The sequence below is a fragment of the Spodoptera frugiperda genome, chromosome 25 (assembly GCF_023101765.2).
Source record: "Spodoptera frugiperda isolate SF20-4 chromosome 25, AGI-APGP_CSIRO_Sfru_2.0, whole genome shotgun sequence".
Taxonomy (NCBI): Eukaryota; Metazoa; Arthropoda; class Insecta; order Lepidoptera; family Noctuidae; genus Spodoptera; species Spodoptera frugiperda.
In genome coordinates, this window is record NC_064236.1 from 1,738,980 (window position 1) to 1,758,868 (window position 19,889).

Consider the following 19,889-nt stretch of genomic DNA (forward strand, 5'->3'; position numbering starts at 1 on the left):
GAGTTCGCAAAAATCAAATTTCAGCATTGGGTTCTACAACTGCATTGAAAGTTAACTAATTTTGGCAAAATTCCTATTTTAAAAACTTTATGTAGTTCAAACTCCAGTCGCGGAAACGTTAAGTAGCATAATAAGTATGTAGTCACAAAATTCTAGATAAACAATTACCTTACTAACTTCTTTGAGTATTGTCTTTTAATTAAAACCAGTCGTAGGCCTATTTTTAAAAGCAGGGCCGGTTCATCAGTCATTGTCTGGACTCTGGACAAGTTCCAGTTAGCAGTCGAATACAAAATTGTAGTCTTGAAAATATGTAATGAGAGTAAAAATATGTTTTTTTTTCTGAATGACTATTGTATACTATTTCAAAAATAGTGGATTTTAAAATTACTTGAATGATTTTTTTTATATTAACTGGGTGTCTTGATGATACCCCTGAAGCAACTAAAATTGTTTTTCGACGGAGAGTCAAAAACTCTGTCCCGTTAATTTTTACTTGTGCTTCTACGAAAATATATTGCCATTGTGGCCATTGGTAAACATTGTACGAAGCTGTTAAGTCTATAGTATAATATCTAGACTATCAACTACAGACTAATAAAATAACAATAACCTTACAAAACCTTTACTACCTTTACGCCCCTCCCCCCTTCTCTACCTGGATATGTTCTAACCATAAGTTATAATCAGGAACTAGTCGGCCCTTTAAAACAATTTCTAAAAAAAAAACAAAAAAAAACATAACAGAAAAGAAACAAAATAAAAACTTGAAAACAATTGAATTTATTATAATTATACATAAAAGCAAAAGGAATTGAAGAAATAAAAGTGAAATAATAACAACCCGACATTGCCGTCTAGTACCACCATACATACATGCAGTTGTGCTGTCAATTTGTTCGAACGGGCGATATCGAGCGCGCGGCGGAGACGCGAAACTCCTGCTATAAGTAAGTGAATGACCGTTTTAAGGGATTTGAAACAAAACAACAACAATTTCATAAAAGTAAGTACATACTGAAGAGCAGTAACGTTGCGTGTCGTCTCGCGCGCTCGGTAGTATATCGCTACAATAAAATAACCGAAGTATGTGATCAAAACTGCCCCGTTTAATTCTCATCTCCCCAATGTTTCAAGCACGTTACGATTAGACGGCGCACACTCGCCCGTTTACTTGACAGAATTCGTTGGTGAATTGAAAGTTACATAGTAAAATTAATAAGATTCGATAGAAAATGCCGTAGTTACATCGGGGCTAGAAATATGTATCAACTATATTAAACTTGAGCAAAGTGTGGGAAATGTAGGTATGAGGTCCGTGCGACCGGCGGACTCGGTCACGTACTGTCAAAGTTACAGACTACACGGGTCCAACATGGTACACCAACTAATTATTTCTAGCCCCGGCTATGGAAACATTTTGGTTGTACAAAATACTTAATGTAATAATTACATTTTAAAACTAAAAAGAACTACAATAAGCCGTAACTAATTAAATTTCATTTCCATTACTGCCGCAACAGTTTCGCGTCTGATCTTAAAACTAATAACAAATAGAGACCGAATGTTTTACAAAACGGAGGTGAAGGGTAAACAACAAAGACATACAGCTGAGTGTGATGGTCGGTAGTACAGGAGTAACTACAATTTAATACTTTAAATATTACACTATAACTATGCTTCAGTCTTCGTTTAATTATTTAATATTACAGCCATTTATGAAGAGTAGTGGCTACACAAACGCGACCTTCAATGACCACATTATTATTTGTATATATATATATATATACAACAAATAAATACATGCACCGCGGGTGTATTATAGCCACCCGCTGCATCACGTTACGTTAAAATCGCAAAGTTCAATTGCATACGCACATACTAACACCATCGAGAATTATGATTATTTAGATTGTTTAAATCTTAATTCGGTATCATTACAAGTCTGAAATGTTTATAATGTTTATAATATTAGAAACGTACATTATCTTAACTGACTATTAAACAAGTTAAGCGATAAAACTGCTGGCCATTAAAATGAGATATTTGGGGACGACACAGTATTCATTAGAGAAAATAATTACACAAAATAAATAATTCACAAATTAAATAACGACATATTTTGGGACAACACAATAACAAATAATTGAATTAAAAGAAATAATTAAGAAATAAAATTAACATGAATTCCAATATGGCAAACAGATGCCGAATGTCAAAGAAAAATAAAATAATAGAATACATTTCATCATTATTGCAAACTAAAAATCAATACAATACAATTATAGTACATAATTTCATTAGTAATCTTAAATAGTGTCGGAAGGTAAATAATTGTTAAATTAACAATGTAAAAATATACTGTGTCGAGTTCACACATCACGGAGAAGCATCTTAAAAATTAAAATAAAAAAATAAACTTAACATCTAATTCCGATTTTCATCTCTTTGGAACACAGAGTAAAAAATAAAGGAATTTGGCAATGCGACATGGTTGTTTAGCCACCATTTTTATCTACTGAACATTTTAACAACTACAACTAGAAGTAATGGTATTGAATTGATTATTTATTATTTGAGTACATCTGGATACTTGAGTTACGCAAGACTATAGTAAGTAAAATAAGTCCATTTGCACGTTGCGCAAAAACAGTCCGGTGGGTACAACTGATCCCCTTGCCACGTCGACGGTGCACATTCACACTCGCGCTCCTCCACGCCCTACCGATGACTCCGCGGCACCGAGTGCCGCAGCAACCGACTGAACCTCGCCTCGTCGTCGCTGTGCTGGTCGGCCGTCGCGCGTTGCAACGCATCATTCGACAGAGTGCTGTCATCGGCTACACTACTAATATGATATGCACCATTGTGTACCGATAACATCTAATACGGGGTCTTCGGTATGAGATTCTAAAGTGCTTACACTCCTAAATTGCTGTATTTATTTCTTTTGTTTGACATCCATTGACCTTTAATGGCAAGTGACGTATGTCGGTGTCATGGAATGTCAATGAAAGAGCTAGTTTATAATCCCTGTCAAATGATGCTTTACAGCGCTATATGACGGTAACAGACTGATGACCCGAAAAAATCGATTTAATCTTACATAATGTGATACTTTCGGCTGCTATGGGTGAGCCACTTCACAAACTACTAGATTAAAATATACCATTCTCCAGGTCGAGTATGTATTTGTCCGTTACCGCCATGGCCTGGTGGGGAATTATATTACGCCGCTGTTATAGCGTCAGTTTGTATTAAATACTAAGGCCGTTGTCATGCTGTATAAGTCATGGTACTCTATGCTACATATCACATCCAAATGGGGTCCATGACTTCTACAGCATCACAGGACCATGCGCAGACATTCACACTTATCCTTCCAACAAATCCAGAAGGGATTATAAAAAAGGGACAAACTATAGGACGCAAGCAGCCACGTTAAGGACCGACACAGACACTAAGATGCACTTTAACAGTGCCAAGGCGCGTAGAGGTTTGCGTAGCGACGCACGAGGCGTCGGTTCAGTCGTTGCTATTCGTCGCACTTACGGCAAGCCCCGGGCACATCGAAGTCAAGCACTAGAAGTTTGGTTTCCTCCGTGCCATTACGCGAGCCGACGGCGCAGATGAGTTTCGTAGCAGAAGCACGAATGCGCCAGACAACACCACCGGAACCACCAGAGCCTAATTCCACCAGGTTTCGGATGAACTCGCCCGTATGGACATCCCATAGCTTGACCGTACCATCATCCGAAGAGGTGATAACGAACCGGTTGCTCGACTGAAGGCAGGTGACCGCTGACTGGTGCTTGTTGGGGCCTGTATAACAAGAATGGTGATTTAGTAAGCTTTACTTATTGCTAACAAAATATTCTATACTTATTATTAAAAATTCATCACTTACCAGACAAGGTGTGGAGGCAGTGGCCCGTTGTTATATCCCAGACCTTGACAGTGGAGTCAGCATTGCCAGACACCAGGATATTGGAATGCAGTTCCATACCAGACGTAAGAGACTGGTGGCCAGTCAGGGTATGCTTCAGTTGTCCGGACTCTACATCCCATACCCGGATTGAAGTATCCAAAGAGCCGCTTACAACATGGACGCCATCAAACTGAAATAAAAAGAGAAAATATAAATTTTAACTAAACAAATATGAGGGATTTATGACAAAAATGTAGGTAGACCTATAGTAGTACCATAGGTTCTAACATCTGGTGTTTTAACAGGTTATAGCGTCACACTAGCTTTTCTAATCTTAGTTCGAAATAAACTATCCTCAAGACTGACGAATTTCTTAGAATTTCTAAAGACGGTTTCCGTAGTGTTATTGATCGATTCAACAAATTTAATTATTTTCGAGTTGAATATCAGAGATTCACGTTTAGTGTGGTGGCTGGGCAACCGGCTGCCGCGCAACGTGTAACGGGTTCGATTCCCGCACGGAGCAACTCTTTGTGTGATGTGTATGTCAACTTGTATCTTTGTAAACGCACCCACGGTACAGGAGCAAATCCTAGAGTGGGGCAATGTTTTCTCTTAACAAACAATAAAGAACGATTTTGCAGTGATTTTAAAAGTTTCAGTCAATTCTAGGCTGTAAAACAAAGGATATTTTGTAAAACAAAGGAGATTTTTGAAAACCATTGAAATGTTATTCAATGCTACAATGTACTTGCTCTGAGCGCCTTTACTTTTTTCTTTTTTTCTATCTGTCTACTGTTTCTTGTTCTACTATAATTCTACATGTGGAAACTTGTAATTGGCCTTCTTTCAATATTTCTCAACTATTTGTATCCTAACTGTAAGTTTTCCGAAGAAAATAAAATAAAATAAATAAAATAAAATATTTTATAAGATTCCTAAAAATATGCGGATCATAATTAATCAAATACAAAGCCTAATTATTAATGTCAAATGCCGTGCTATTACCGAGAATTTCTAAAATCGAAATACCCAAATTATAGCTTAGTCCAGGAATAGAAACTAAAATTACCCAGGAAAATTAGGGTTTCACTATATAGAATATGAGATAGTCGGCTAAAAACTTATAAATGTTTTTATTTTACAACTTAGAACTCGTCGGGTTTGATGAAAGCATCTAAAAAGATTTTATGGTTTTATTTATCTTAATTGATTATTTATGTGAATCGGCAGAGTTAATTAATTAGCGGTCAAATATTAAGGTAAAAATCTCAGTTGTGAGAGATACCCAACCATAGAGACCCCAGAGATATAGCCAACTTTAAAAATGTAAAATCCTTTGTTTTATCAATTTGAAACTGTTCTCAAAACTTAAAAGTCATGTCAATAGTAGACACTATTCTATTTTACATTCCGAGATTTTGCCTTAATTTCTAAACTGATATTATAAAAAGACCCAACATTTATGATTTTTGTAATATTTTGGCTCAAAATCTACAAGATCGATTTCAAAAAGCCTTTAGAAAGTTGCATCTTCACTGAGCAACTTAGAACATTTAAAACTACTGCCCAGGTGACTATTCCATGTGGATGAAGACACAAGCAGAAACTAGTTATTTATAAATAGCGACGATGCCTACTTTTTGTTTTAATGTCAGTCTTTTATGTAAAATACTACATTTATCTAAACATATTTATTACTTTCTTACAATAATTTCAGTGATTAGAATACATTTCCTCTTACTCTTTAATTTGTTTTAACTTAGTATCGACGGTAAGTATTTGATGGACTAATTTAATTTTTACTTATGTGAATTACACAGACTCTTTTCGATCACCATATAAAAATATAACATCAAATAGTAAAACATATATTACCTGCAGGCTGTAAACCCTGTTGGTGTGTCCAGCGAGGGTATGCAAGCAGTCGCCGGTATCCGGGTTCCATACTTTCACGAAGTAGTCGTACGCTCCAGACACGATGAGTTTGCCATCATACTGCACGCACCGCACAGCAGCCAAGTGACCGATCAGGACACGGAGGCAACGACCTTCAGGTACAGACCACAATCGCAGAGTAGCGTCGCGGGATCCAGACACCACTCTGTGAACAAAAGAGAAAGGGGTTTAGTTCTCCTGTGCAATCCAAGCATTGTGAATAACTCTCTTTTCTGGGCAAGAAGAGATCTAGTCTAATGTAAGCAATCTAGTCTAAGCAGTAGGACAGTTATATGTTGTTGATGAATTTGCCTATCATATTAACAGAAAGATTGCAATGGGTGTATCAAGCTAGTCAAATTCAATTCTTTATACGGATTTTGTAGTAAATTCCACATTGATGTTTGTGATTCGCTAGCATACAATTACAGACTCCTTTTTCCTAAATCTTACTTATATTATACATACATGCGAATGTTTGTGTTTGTGTGTATGTTTGTTACTCAACCACGTCAAAACGGCTGAAGGCATCGAAATGAAATTTGGAACAAGGATAGATTGCGATCTTGAAAAACACATGGCTAATTTTTATTCCATGGGAACACGGGCGATGCTGCTGGTAGAAACTAATTAAGTATAAATGATGATAACTAAGTTTTAATTGATAGGAAATTATTATTATGTGAAAGTTAGGTATTTTTAATTAAAATTAATTAAAAAGCACTTTCTTTGATTGAGAAATAGGATTCGTTTCTGAGATTTAGCAGTTTAACATTACTATTCTTAAACAAGTCACAAGTTTTAGTGGCGTGACATTAAAATTTGTGACGATGCTATTTTTATAATGTTCAAGGCCATAATGTCGCCAATACAACCAATGAATAACTGCGAATATTCACAAATAGTTTTATTTACCAAATGTCATGCCGGACATTTAGTCAAACAATATCAATTGTCACTTGTATCATGGCATAATTGATGCATAATAGAAATGCTGACAACTGTCTAGTCTGTTATTTTTGGTATGGCTATAATTTTTGATATTGAATTAAGTAATTTTTTTCTTTACTCGGACAATTAATGAGAGTATTGTTATTTTTAAGATGTTTTATGGGGACAATTTGTGACAGTGTCATCGTACCTATTGCCCATCAAAACATAACTAATAACGGCCTGCTTATACAGCGACAAGCATCAGTTTGCTCTTTGTAAAACGTTACGCCACACTAGGACGTTCGAGTGTCGCGGGTACGTTTCCAAATATATAATTTCACACATGACACACAGACCCGAAACAAAAAAATTGTGGATCACACAAAGAGTTGTTCCAAGCAGCTGGTAGCTCAGCCACCGCACCAACCGTGCAGCTATGAATACCTATTCCATTTTATGATGAGGTACAGGCAGTATCGTTATTACATTGTTTTATTTAAAATTGTATCAATAAAATGTGGAATCATAGATACTCATGAATACAGGAGAATATGTACAATTGATTACTTTGTGGTAACGAACAAACAAATTAACACATTTTACGTTTTATTTACGCAAGCGATATTTTTGTTAATATTTTGTAATAGCATACATAATCGTTAGGGAGAATTGAGAAAACTTAGAATTCGCGCTAGCAGGAGCTTGTGTCCTTAAAAGAAAGCTGAATATTAGACAAACTGTTCCAATTATTGTGTTCGTTAGTCAGAAAAAAGTACGTATACATTTTTCGGTGAAATTCTCAAGCAAATCATTGTTTTTGTTATTTATTATTATTTCACTAGCAAATATAACTTTTTTCTGAGAAAGATCTTATTATCTTTGTTTAACGATTACAAGGCGATACACAAGATAAAGTTCGCTCCGAAACGTTTGTCACGACAAACAGAAATAGATAAGAGCTAGCTCGTAATTCAATAATAAACATAATTATCTATATTTTGTTATGAATTACCACAAACAATCGCAATATTATCTCAATAGTACGCAATCGCTTATAATTGTACTCCAGTTAAGCGTCGCAAGCAGTTTTGTTCAAATACGTAAGTAACTTCGACGTAGCTTCAACATTAAGCGAATAAGCGTTTTTCAAATAGCTAAAATAAGGAAAAAATTGCCTATGTTCAGCAATGAATGACTTGTGAATGATAATTATGATGACGATGAACAAAAAAAATGTTATCGCTTAGTATTTTATATTTCTAGTTAAGTACACTAAACTAAGAGAAATGTAAATTAAACACAAAATAAATATTTTAACTTAGTAAAAAATATGATGGTAGGCATGAGACACATTCAACGTTTTATTTGTTCGCATAATAAGCATACGAGTAGATAATAACTATCGCTACTTAATAAACTAATGGAAACAGAGCATGGCGGAAATATATAATTATGGTAATCAGCAGTGTCCAGTTGACTCTTTTAATTACACAAACAATACAAAAATGGTATTTCTAGACGTTTACATTGGACAGCTGCAGTATAATAGGCAATTTTCCCACAAGCCATTTTCCAATTCAAATTGTGACTATAATATCCATGACCAATGTGAAAAATATGAAAAACTTAATATCAAATTATTTGTGAAATTTAGAGCTGCATGGTTGCTTAGTATCAATAATAAAGGTTAAATAGACATATTGTGTACCTGTTTTGGTGGAGGTGCATGCAACGCACGGTAGAAGTGTGCCCCGCGAGGACCTTCAGGCAGTGTCCAGTCTTAGCATTCCATATACGGAGGGTACGGTCAGTGGAGCCACTGATCACCAGGTCGTTTACCATCTGGGAGGACCACACGCCACCGGAATGACCAACCAGCGTGCGTAAACACTGAGAAAATAACACATATTTGTTAATTATTTGAAATAAATTGCCTATGTTGTATAGAAAGATAGAAATCAATTTCTATCTTTCCGAGGCCCAACTTACCCATCTTCAAAAAACTGCGCATTAAATTGTCAAAACCAATGTTATCTTTGTTTATGTATTAAATCGAGCAAAATACATATAATGAAACACCACGAGTGACTCGACTGATAACATTAGAACAACAGCGATAACAATATTAAATGCTATACTTTACACAGCTCACCTTGCCGGTGACGGCCGACCACACTTTGAGCGTGGTGTCGTCGCTGCCACTGAGAATGCGATTGCCATAGAACTGCAGGCAGGTAATGACGTGGTCATCATGACCCCTCATGATGATAGGAGAGGCCACAGGCTTGTGCAGCCAGTTGCTCTCGATCAGATACTGCCGCATGTACGCTGCCTTCCAAGGACTGGCGCAGCGGGGCAAAGAACGAGGCACCTTCTTCAAGGTGGTGATACCAATGCGACGGCATTGCTCCTTCCATAAGAGATTGTCATCCGCAAGGAACCTGTATTTTGAGGTTATAATTATTAAGTGTGAAATATTTTCAATACATTTGAAAGAAAGCTGTACCAATTACAGTAGATGATTTAGTGAAATAGGATTTAGAATCTCTATAAAATAATATAACACAACACTTACCTCCAGTACCGACAAGTTTGGGCAGCCCTCAGCAGATCCTTGGGTTGCAAGTACCCGAGCACAGTAAGAGCAAGCTCCTTGGGCAGAAGGGATATGAAGTCCCGCTGGAACAGAGGCTCAATAGACTTCATCATGTGCCGGACCTGGCTCGGGGCACAGCAGCCTATGAGCTCATCAATAGCCTGGATCTTCTCCACGTTGGTCCAGTTATTGAATCTAGAAAATATTACGAGGTTATTGTTTACTACTATATTGTAATTAAACTATTATTGGAAAACTACTTATAACTATTGATAATAAAGTTATTTTATTGGAGTAATTATTTTAGCAGCTGTGGGTTGCAAGAAGCATTTTTTGTTGGAGACTCTTGTTCAGTAGTGCACATCTTCCAGCTGATAATAGCGACAGTCTTTAATACAAAAACAATTTGAGTCTTATATCTACTAACCTGCCCAACCAGGACTTGAGATCCGGCGGTGCTTGCGCGGCGATGACACTAGTGTTGGGCACTATGACGGAGGGGAGAGGAGTGGGAGATGGCCATCTTTCGGTCGTGTAGGGCGATGGTGACGGACACTCCGCGCAGAACTTCTTACCGCTATGCGGTGGATGTTGATCATGACGGCGCTTCCGCTGTAAACGTAGACATAGCCTTAGACATACATGACATATAAATGCACCAATTAACTTCCTTTTGTTAATTATAAATACCATAAGTACAATAGCAAAACCTGGAGCGCCGTTAATTTGAACACTTGATCATTAGTTGGGTTTAATATGAACAAAATATTATTTCAGTTGCTTCTAAAATGGGCGCGCCAACTTTGGGCTGTACACTCTATCAAGATCTAATTTGAAATACTCAGACTGGGACACATTACCATCAGATTATGCTGAGTTCAAATGATCGAGACTCCATTGTTTGTAGACTATTTGAGGCAAAACATGAGATGTATGTCAGTGTGAGTGTACGCGCCGCACAATCAATTCTGAATTACATTTGAATTGTCAATAAGATAAACTGTATATCCCCGTTCAGGCTAGAGTCGCCGACCTCACCTTGCCTACAACTCATGTTTAAAAAACTAGAATTTTAGTAAGGACTTGAGTTTGTAAGCACCATTTCAGTAGAGATTAGATGCCACATATTATTTTTATTATGATGATCTTTTAGCATAGAAAATAATAATATAAGTAACGAAAACAACACAAATCATAATTAAAAGAAGTCTAGTAATGAAACTCACACATATCCCAGTCCCTCAAGCAAACAACTCAACTATAATGAAATGCTAGCAAATGATACTTAATACTGTAACATACCTTGTAGGAATACAAGGTATGTTACAAGTAGACAATGTTGCAAATACGGTGAAGTTATAGTGCAAAAACAACATTTGATAGCAACTTAATACTTTCAATATGCTTATGTACACAAAGCTCACACGATTTTTATTACAATCTTCAACACACTTGCCCTTGCCCATAGAAAAGAAACGCTATCCGCCAAATCGTTTATGTATTTTCCTGGTATGGTATTTTTTGTGACTTTAACAAGTGACATTGGTGCCAAACAGCCTTATATTTTTTTTTGTCACATTTGTTACAGGGTTTTTTTTACAAAATTTGCATTTTATAACAGCTTGTGACAACGTATGTATTCATACAAAGACCAAGTGATTTTCATTTAATATTTCATTACGTAAGAAAAGCTAAGGTGAGCTCTCACGTGCATTCTTTTGCATTTTGTGCGTGCATGCATGTGACAAGGACTTGACTAAGAAGCCTCGTCTAATATTTATGTACATTTACGTTGACTGAGTATTATAAACATTGCAATTTTCATTCAATTTTCAAGTAGATAAAATTACATGCCAACTGGGTTAAGTGGACCTAATAGCACCCATCTCGTATGATTTTCTGTAGAGATCTTTAATGTGAAAATAATACCTATTTAAAAAGTATAATAATCTCTACCAACTGACAAAGGCATTAAATTTCTGATTAGACAAAAACAGCAAGCTAAGCGTGTTGAAAAATACTTGACACACAAACCAAAACCGATATCAGTACATGTATATCATAATTTAAATAAATAAAATAAATGTTATATAGAAGCTTACATAAAATAAACAAAACCTATCGCCCCAAACAGTGAAATTTTCAAGTACAAAACAATACACTTTTACCCGTGAAAACCAGGATTGTTACCATTTATCAACAAACCACAAATATTCCTTGGGATGCTATAAACACAGAATGGAACAAACAACACCACCACTTTGAAAAATAGACCGTTTGATAATGTTAGATGAATACAACAGAGACATAGTGTTGACAAAGTCAAATAGTCGAAGCCAGATTTACCTCCCGACTCTGTATTAAACACACACACATCCCTTCAGATCTAAACTAAAACCTACAAACGAATTTTGCAATCAACCAACCAATTTTATGGCGAATAAGATTCAAAATTTCATGCAGCTAATTCATTAGGTTATTGGTATTTATGCGTTCCTTGCGTGGCTTGTGGAATATATAACTAAATGATATAATGTCATCAATCTATTTGATATGATATATTATGCAAGTGCTGAAGCTGCAAACCTGTACTTAACCAGTGGTCAAAATCTGTGTAAAATGTGTATATGTGTAAATTGTTTATATGTTTAAGAAAATCTAACATTTTCCTTCATTAAGTCAGGAAAATTTTCTCAATTTATAGTGTTGTAAATTTGTTTAAAAATATTTTACACTTTTATATAATAAAAAGTGTACAAATATTAGGACAACACTATAGATCAATGTTTTTACGCATTTATCGTCAAATGAATAATACATTATCGAGAGTGGTTTTCTGAATACCTTAGCAGCTATTAGTTACGCCGCGACGTTCAATAATGTATACTTTATTAAGATTCATATCGGTCTAACGCATCTTACAACATTTCACGATAGGAGCAGACAGAAGCTATTTTCAAATATAAGTTCATCTAATATATTCTTTTACCTTCCAGATTTACAAAATATGGATATAAAGAGACTTACGGCCGATGTAGCAGACCTGGGCCTATTCCTATTCACCAGATACATTTGGAGAATAAAACTTGTGTTTTAGATGATTTAGCAAGGGTCCTGTAAAACCGACTCTAGTATAGTGTTCAGAGGTAAACGGTTCATAGTTGAATGGCCAGTAATTCCGATTCAATCGAACAAATTGTCTCCCTGTTGACCTGCCGACCCGAAACATTATAAGTAAGGAGTGGGTGTTTTACTCGGACGTTACTACTACTAGTTAAATCGGTCGAGATGTTATAATAAACTCATGCCTGAGACATTAAAATTAGCATTATAGATAGCTAGATCGAAGGACCCCCTGCAGTTAAAGATTAACTAGAATATAACAAAGAAAAAGTATGAGTGAGCACGTTCCCGTGACATTGGTAGCGATCCGAGTCTGTTTTCGAGTACGAAGAAAAGTTATTATTTAATTTCCTCAGGTTTCACACGTTTGCCGACTAAACACGATGACTCGATTCATTAAATGTTTACTGACCTCACCGTTTTATTATTTACAATAAAACTAAGCGTAAATTGAGCATGTACTGAGATGTGCTATGTAAGATGTCGTAATTAGTGTCAATCATTCGATTATTTGCAAATCAGGACTTCCGTTACACATGTGTTTAAAGAAATTACTCACAAAACTAAATTGCTGAGTTAGTTTGAAAAGTACATCGTTTGTAATATGTATTCATTCATTTGAGCCAGCATCTACCAAATAAATGACGATTCTATACTAATAACCAACGATATCTACCTATGTAGATGAATTTTTATTCAACTTGCCCCTACATTTGAATGATATCTACAAGGTTAACGTTATTAAGCTTTATAATAAATATCCAACCACCATATTATTTACTGCAAGCTAATGAAAATAGAAATATTGCTTATTTCTTTGTTAAAACAAAAGGAATACAGAACACAAATTAGTGACGTGTTAGGAAGGCTTTCCTTGCAGTTATAAACATAAACATAAGCATAAGCAATAATTCCTTTTCCTAAATCCTGTTTTAGTAAAAACCGAGCAAACTAACAACGTCGTGTACCGACCCGCAAAATGTAGTTAATGTTAACAGTGTGTATGAAACATTAATATCAGTTGAATGGAATGCAATGTTTAGGTCGGGATCTAAACATTCTAGACGGCGCGGCGTCCGTCTGACTAAAGGAATTAATTATGTGGTTTACTTTATACTTTCTGGCTATTTTATATTACCCAAAGTCTTTCCGGTTCTGGTTCTGGGTCATCATCGTCGTCGTCATCCTGAAATACGCATTGTTTTACACACATTAAAATAATACATGGATGTTTCGGCAGTTAGACACGAAGTGAATGTTTGATCGCAGGCGACGCGACAAATTGAACGTCCGACGCTGAACGACGTGGCACATAATAAGTATTTTAGTAATACTGAAAAAGGCTGAACATCTGCACATACATAAACAGATCTATAGAGACATGTTGCTTTTACTTAAACCTATTAGTTGTGTTTGCGCTACAGTTAGTTAAAAGTTCCAAGTTTGTTTACATCGAAGCCTTTTCTCCAATATGTAGATGAGGCCAAACAAGTGTTGCCCAACAAATTGTACGTCACGCAGTCTTGGAGAACGACAATCAGTCATACTTTGAAGGTTATATTAAAATGGAATGTGAAGTTTGACTAAAGAAAAGTGAAGTTTCTTTGCTGAATAAAACATGTAATTTACTACAATGATGGCAATCGGACTGTACGACCGCTATTAGGCTGCTGACGTCACGCCCGCATCATGTCTCAATGATAGGTATTATGTAGTACAAAATGTTCAGACTATGCCACAAAAGCAATGTTCTTACAGTCTAAATAAACAAATATTCACTTTACAATAGTGGTCCCCTCGAAGTTTCAAGAAATAGAATGAAATAAAAAGAGAGAGGAAAAAATAGATAGGATCATTCATCACTTTCATTCCACAGAGTAATGATTAAGTACTAAGTAGTTACCTCATGGGATGACAGGCACGTACACCAAGACTCTTCTACGTTGTCGTCGTCCGAATCTTCATCACCATCACAGTAGTTGTAGTTCTGAAACAAGCACATTGATTGTTAATCAGTCGGTACATAACTCACAACATAATTCATTGGTTATATTGGTATGAGGACCAATAAAATCAATAATGAACACAAATAGTGCCTGCTTGCTAGCTTTTAACAAACAAGTATAGCAAGATAGAGAAGAAAGATAAGTATAGAGAGTACAGAGTATATTCCAACTTACCGAAGATTTAGAACTACCCGGCTCAATCTCTATACCCGGCTCAATCTTTATATCCGGCTCGATCTTTATTCCCGGCTCAACCTTTATCTCGTCGAGGCCGAGCAGCTTCTCGGCATTGGAGGTGGACGGCACATTGAACCCCTTGGTGCTATCTGAACTAGAGCTTCCTATACTCGACGCGTTCGAGCTGGTCCTCCCTGAAGGCCCGCTCACACCATCTATATCACAACCCTCATCATTATCGCAACCCAAATTGTCACCCTTATAAAGTTTCCCCTTAGGGAAAACTTTCTTTTCTTGTATATTACTATTCAACAGCTTCTGCATGAAATCCTCTTTTTGCTCATGCACTACATTTTGTTTTGACTGAATCATATTCTTAATAGTAGTATTGGAATCATCTCCATCTTTGCTACAACCAGGGAGACTATAATCCTGAGGTACTAAATTGGACAAATTAGATATAGTCTCCGAACTGGATGCCAGGCTGGAATTAGCACTGGAGAGATTTCCTGAATAATGTGAAGCTGGCTCTATTTGACCTTCGACAATCATTCCTGAACAATGTTTCAAGATTCTATTTTCTTCATCAAAATCTTCTCTTTCAATATCGTCGATTTGCTGCCTACCATTGCTGTGCGAGGCCCCTGGATCATTCTCAGTCTTAATCTCTTGTAAAACATGGAAGGTAGCGTTTGTCCCATCATAAGTCTCCCACCTCTTTCCGGAGCATGATGGATCCATACTATTGGGTGGTTCGTCCTGCAACAACAAACTTTATTTGTGCAAGTTCGAACTGTCACAAATAATATGAACAACATATTAATGAGACTTAAACAGATGTTGTAACTAATATATTTCAATAAAATGTTAACTCATACTTACAAGTACTTGGTAAACTTTTGTTATCAGGTGTGCATGAGCAGGATTCCTGAAATACACAAATGTATAAGTATTTGCCACAGACCTACATGTATATACAAATTTATCAATATTTTGTGCTGATCTTGGAACATTTACACTTTACCTAGCATTCAGGTTAATTGCATAGTGAACCTTTTTGGTAGAAACAACGTGCATGTTGTTTCGCAACATTGTATCTTCGCACTCTTTTCTCCAATCACATACAAACTACTATTGCACCAACCAATATTTGATAGAGTTATGGCATTATACTTGTATAGATAGTTTTCAACACACTTTTATATCAACACCAGCTAGACAGTTATGGCTGTATGAAACAAGAAAATACTAAAGCATCTGGCACCAGAAATAGTGAATATATTGTTTAATGACAGCATGTGATGGGCACAAGTTGATACAGAACACATTTATACATTACATGGAGTAATTAGACAACACAATGCAGAAGCATGATTCATCGAGTATTTCTATATTTGAATGTCGGAAATCAATAAAAAAAGGTCTTCAATAAGTGGTTATGAAATGAACTATCATTAATTATGCAATGTGTATCAAAGTTGAGTGACTCTACTTATGAGAAACATTTGTTGCTTTAATAATTCATACACAACCACAAATGAATGCAACTACACATAAACCATCAAGTAAACAGTAATATTTACATAAATGGGATCACTCAAGACATTGTCAGGATATAAACCCCAATTCTGTGAACCCACACATCAAGAAATAAGACAGTTCTCACAGTTTACACCACAATGTTTCCAATGTTGTGTATTGCAATCAGTTGAAGGAAAACAGAGTAAAAACAAAGATTACAAAACAATCACTGTTCTCATAGTAACAATGAATGGTGATGGCAACTTGCCATGAAGAGTGTCCTTAAAACAATGACTGTCACAAAAGCACACTACAAGGAGGCACAGATTAACTGAGAAGATAATAAAATAATAAAAAATAAAGCTTAGTTTCATTGGTATAAGTTTAAGAATAACTTGGCAAGCAGGGGCACAGGTAACAGTTTCCACTTACAGGTCCATGTCAAAACAGATTACACTTTATATGTTTCATCATTGTTATCACCAAACCACAACTGTGGAGAAAAATATTATCAAGTATTATCTTATGAGGGAGCCAAGAGGTCAATATCATGGTATCCACCAAGCCATAGTGTAACCACACCCATATACTATGACCTCTCCCTCATTCACAAGTCCAGACCTCCTCACTGGCAACCCATATTGGCTGACAATGCTGTTATACAAATACCTTTTATTAGTTATAAATGAAAAACGATAAATAGCCAATCCAAACCAAGTCGGTAAACTGAAGAAATTTTGAGACAAGAAAAGAACATGAATTTCACTTTAACAAAAAGAAATACCCAATTGTAACTATTAAATATGGTGTTGAGACAAAATAATAACATAAACTACGAAAACAATAAGAAAGTGTTACATTTTATCATGAAGATTGATCATTTATAACAATACTCTACATATGTGTGGCAATATTCAATAATAATAGAAAAACTGTATTTTTTTTTATTTCCCTGAGCAAACAACTCTACACATTGCTTCCATAATAGAATGGCATTTAATGTTGTCCAAATATAAGGTTGAGCAAAATATCAGGATATATTTTTGGTGATATTGTTATTTATTACACACCATGTGGGCAAAAATATGTTGATATTATCCCACCTTTATTATACTTTATGAAATTAATTAAAATTTATTTTACTATTTCAGTTTTACACTTCTATATAAAAAAATGTTCATGAACAATGTCAAAAATCAAGCCACACACATGTATCATAGTCATACAAGATAAAACACAAGTGGTTATTACAATCTTCTTTGTTGAATTGCTAAGCATTACCAATCTGAAAACAAAAATGTTATAAAAATACAAGACTCTACTATTATCCACTTTAGTTTGAAATCATATATAATGTAAAATCCAACATCTGAATAAGAAATTTATGTTTTGCCTTACATCGCGACATGTGAGTCTGTATTTAACTCTGAGATCTTGAAGAAAGAGGAGGATCTCGTCCCCTGACAAAGATTAGTATACCACCTTAAAGTCTGGCATGAACTTAGACCAATCCTTTGGACTCTCTCACAAAATCTTACACCAATCCATTTCACAAAGACTAATAACTATCTTTATTACTTAAACTTAACTTTTATTTAATCATGGATCACTATCAATGCTTATGAAAATGAAGATTAAATGAGAATAGCACTTTTAAATCCTAAGTATCCAAAATGGACTGACTAGTGAGTGAAAATCAATCAATACTCAATGGGCAGGGCTGCACCCACCTATGTACCTATGCATACATACTATAGGTACATCAAAGTGCAATCATATAATTGCAATTTTTTGTAAAGTGCTGAAAGCCCCTAAATATGTCTTATACTGTGTTTAGAGCACATTTTAATGATAAGACAGAAGGTAACAAGGAACAACAAGTTCACAAGGCCATTGTGTTGGATTGTTTCTTTGGCTCTACAACTGTAAGCAATGTCATAATCAAGGCCATTACAATCATATGTTCAACAATAATGTTTCTTAGTTACACACAACAAAAGACCACACCATATTAATAACCGCAATACAAAGATACGACTTCATGCACTGACGCGAAATACGATCGAAACTGCGAACGCGGGCCCCTGGTAGAGCTCCTACTTGCATCTCTACAGGAAGTATAATCACATGCGACATTATCCCATATTAAAAAAAACACCACGCGATCACGGCTACGACCGTGAGAATCTTCTTTTTTATCACCAAAACGCAGGATTCTCTTGCATCCGTCTCAACAAAAAAAATACATGGGTAAAATTTCTCACTATTTATGGCGAAACTGACTGGCTTTGCATAATTACAACTTCAGACTGACGCGAACAGATCAATGTTGACCTATAGTTAGTTATGAGTTATAGAGGGATGCGCAGAAACGCATCGCGAGTTCAATAGTAGTACCTGGGATTTTGAAAGGCGTGAATACATAAAAAGTGGCATGGGGAACCTATTACGTGCCTCACATCTGCTGCAATAAAGTTTAAATTTCGTTGCTTACCTGTTTGGCGGCCTGCAGCTATAATTGTTTCATTACTTTTGCATTATGTTTGTTATAGAATCATAGTTTGAAAAATTCACTGAATTAAAAAATAATATATGGCAATGTGCACCAATCTATAACATTTAACTTCAAACACGGTGGTCGGCCATCGACCATAGACAAACTGAAGACCACAGACCAATTTTATTGTTAACCTTTTGAACGCCACGGACGTTTATAGACGTCTAACGAAATCGTGCCAAACACGCCACCGACGTCTATAGACGTCAAGAAAACGACATTTTTTAAATACAAAATAAATATACTAAATTAAGTTTTCTGTGTTTCTTTTTCCTATTATTTCAAACTACTTTAGTGAAATATTGTAAATTGACACAAAGATATATTCATTATTTGAATTCACAAGAAAAAACAATCGTCAAATATTGCTAATCGAAATCCGTAAAATTGTGTATTTCCCCACGCCACAGACGTCAAGACACGTCAGCTAGTGATGGGTAGGTAAGGTAACTTATATTCCCAATTTATGAAATATTTTATTGAAAGTAGCTTACTATTACTTTGACAATTACTTTTTACTGACAAATATTCGTATCTGAATATTCCTAATGTATAATATTTAAAAAAATGTGGAAAAGAACTTATAATTGATATCCTTAAATCGATAGTTTACTGTCCACTCTCGCGCATCCCTATGTAAGAGCTCATAGACAGTTACCTGTACGCCACAGACGGGAATGGACGTCAAGCGGTGACGTCATTAGCGCTACGGGAGTCTGCTAGTGCTTTACTACATTTATTATTATGATCGGTGGTAATATTAAAATTTGAACAGCAAAAGGACTTGGATGACATAAGTTTGCCAAGTTTCGAAGAATCCGACTAATAATTATATGTAAAACTAGCGACCCGCCCCAGCTTCGCATGGGTGCAATGGTGATATATTATACCTGTATTATACATAAAAACCTTCCTCATGAGTTACTCTATCTATTAAAAAAAACCGCATCAAAATCCGTTGCGTAGTTTTAAAGATTTAAGCGTTCATAGGGACAAACAACATGACAGAAAAAGCGACTTTGTTTTATACTATGTAGTGATAGTGATGATTAAATTGTTTTAAATAATAAAATATTATTATTTTTTATGTACCACAATATCACATGATCA

At 35.6% G+C, this 19,889-nt stretch overlaps 1 protein-coding gene across 6 annotated transcripts; it reads right to left on the reverse strand.

Moving 5' to 3' along the window:
* Positions 1-764: 764 nt before the first annotated feature.
* LOC118282433 (F-box/WD repeat-containing protein 7) lies at positions 765-19,767 on the reverse strand. 6 transcript variants are annotated; one of them, XM_050704031.1, is made up of 14 exons: positions 18,487-18,637; positions 15,726-15,929; positions 15,584-15,629; positions 15,328-15,460; positions 14,699-14,916; positions 14,422-14,505; positions 13,657-13,704; positions 9,823-10,007; positions 9,375-9,590; positions 8,952-9,240; positions 8,508-8,689; positions 5,807-6,032; positions 3,908-4,118; positions 765-3,822 (listed from the first exon to the last, which is right to left on the reverse strand). In XM_050704031.1, the coding sequence occupies exons 2-14, from the start codon at positions 15,791-15,793 to the stop codon at positions 3,536-3,538; spliced, it is 2,193 nt and encodes a 730-aa protein (XP_050559988.1). In that variant the 5' UTR covers positions 15,794-15,929; positions 18,487-18,637; the 3' UTR covers positions 765-3,535. The 6 variants fall into 6 exon arrangements, with proteins under 6 accessions (XP_050559988.1, XP_035459406.1, XP_035459427.1 ...); XM_035603513.2 differs by having other exon boundaries at positions 14,699-15,460; positions 18,487-18,639; XM_035603534.2 differs by lacking the exons at positions 15,726-15,929; positions 18,487-18,637 and adding an exon at positions 18,717-19,767 and having other exon boundaries at positions 14,699-15,460.
* Between the last annotated feature and the right edge of the window lie 122 nt (positions 19,768-19,889).

Excerpts from the sequence above, each read along its gene's own strand:
- LOC118282433 (XM_035603513.2), bottom strand. The coding sequence starts at position 15,793 with ATGTTGCGAAACAACATGCACGTTGTTTCTACCAAAAAGGTTCACTAT. Across the intron at positions 15,630-15,725 it reads GCAATTAACCTGAATGCTAG|GAATCCTGCTCATGCACACC; the intron begins GTAAAGTGTAAA and ends TGTGTATTTCAG. Across the intron at positions 6,033-8,507 it reads ATGCACCTCCACCAAAACAG|AGTGGTGTCTGGATCCCGCG; the intron begins GTACACAATATG and ends TTTTGTTCACAG.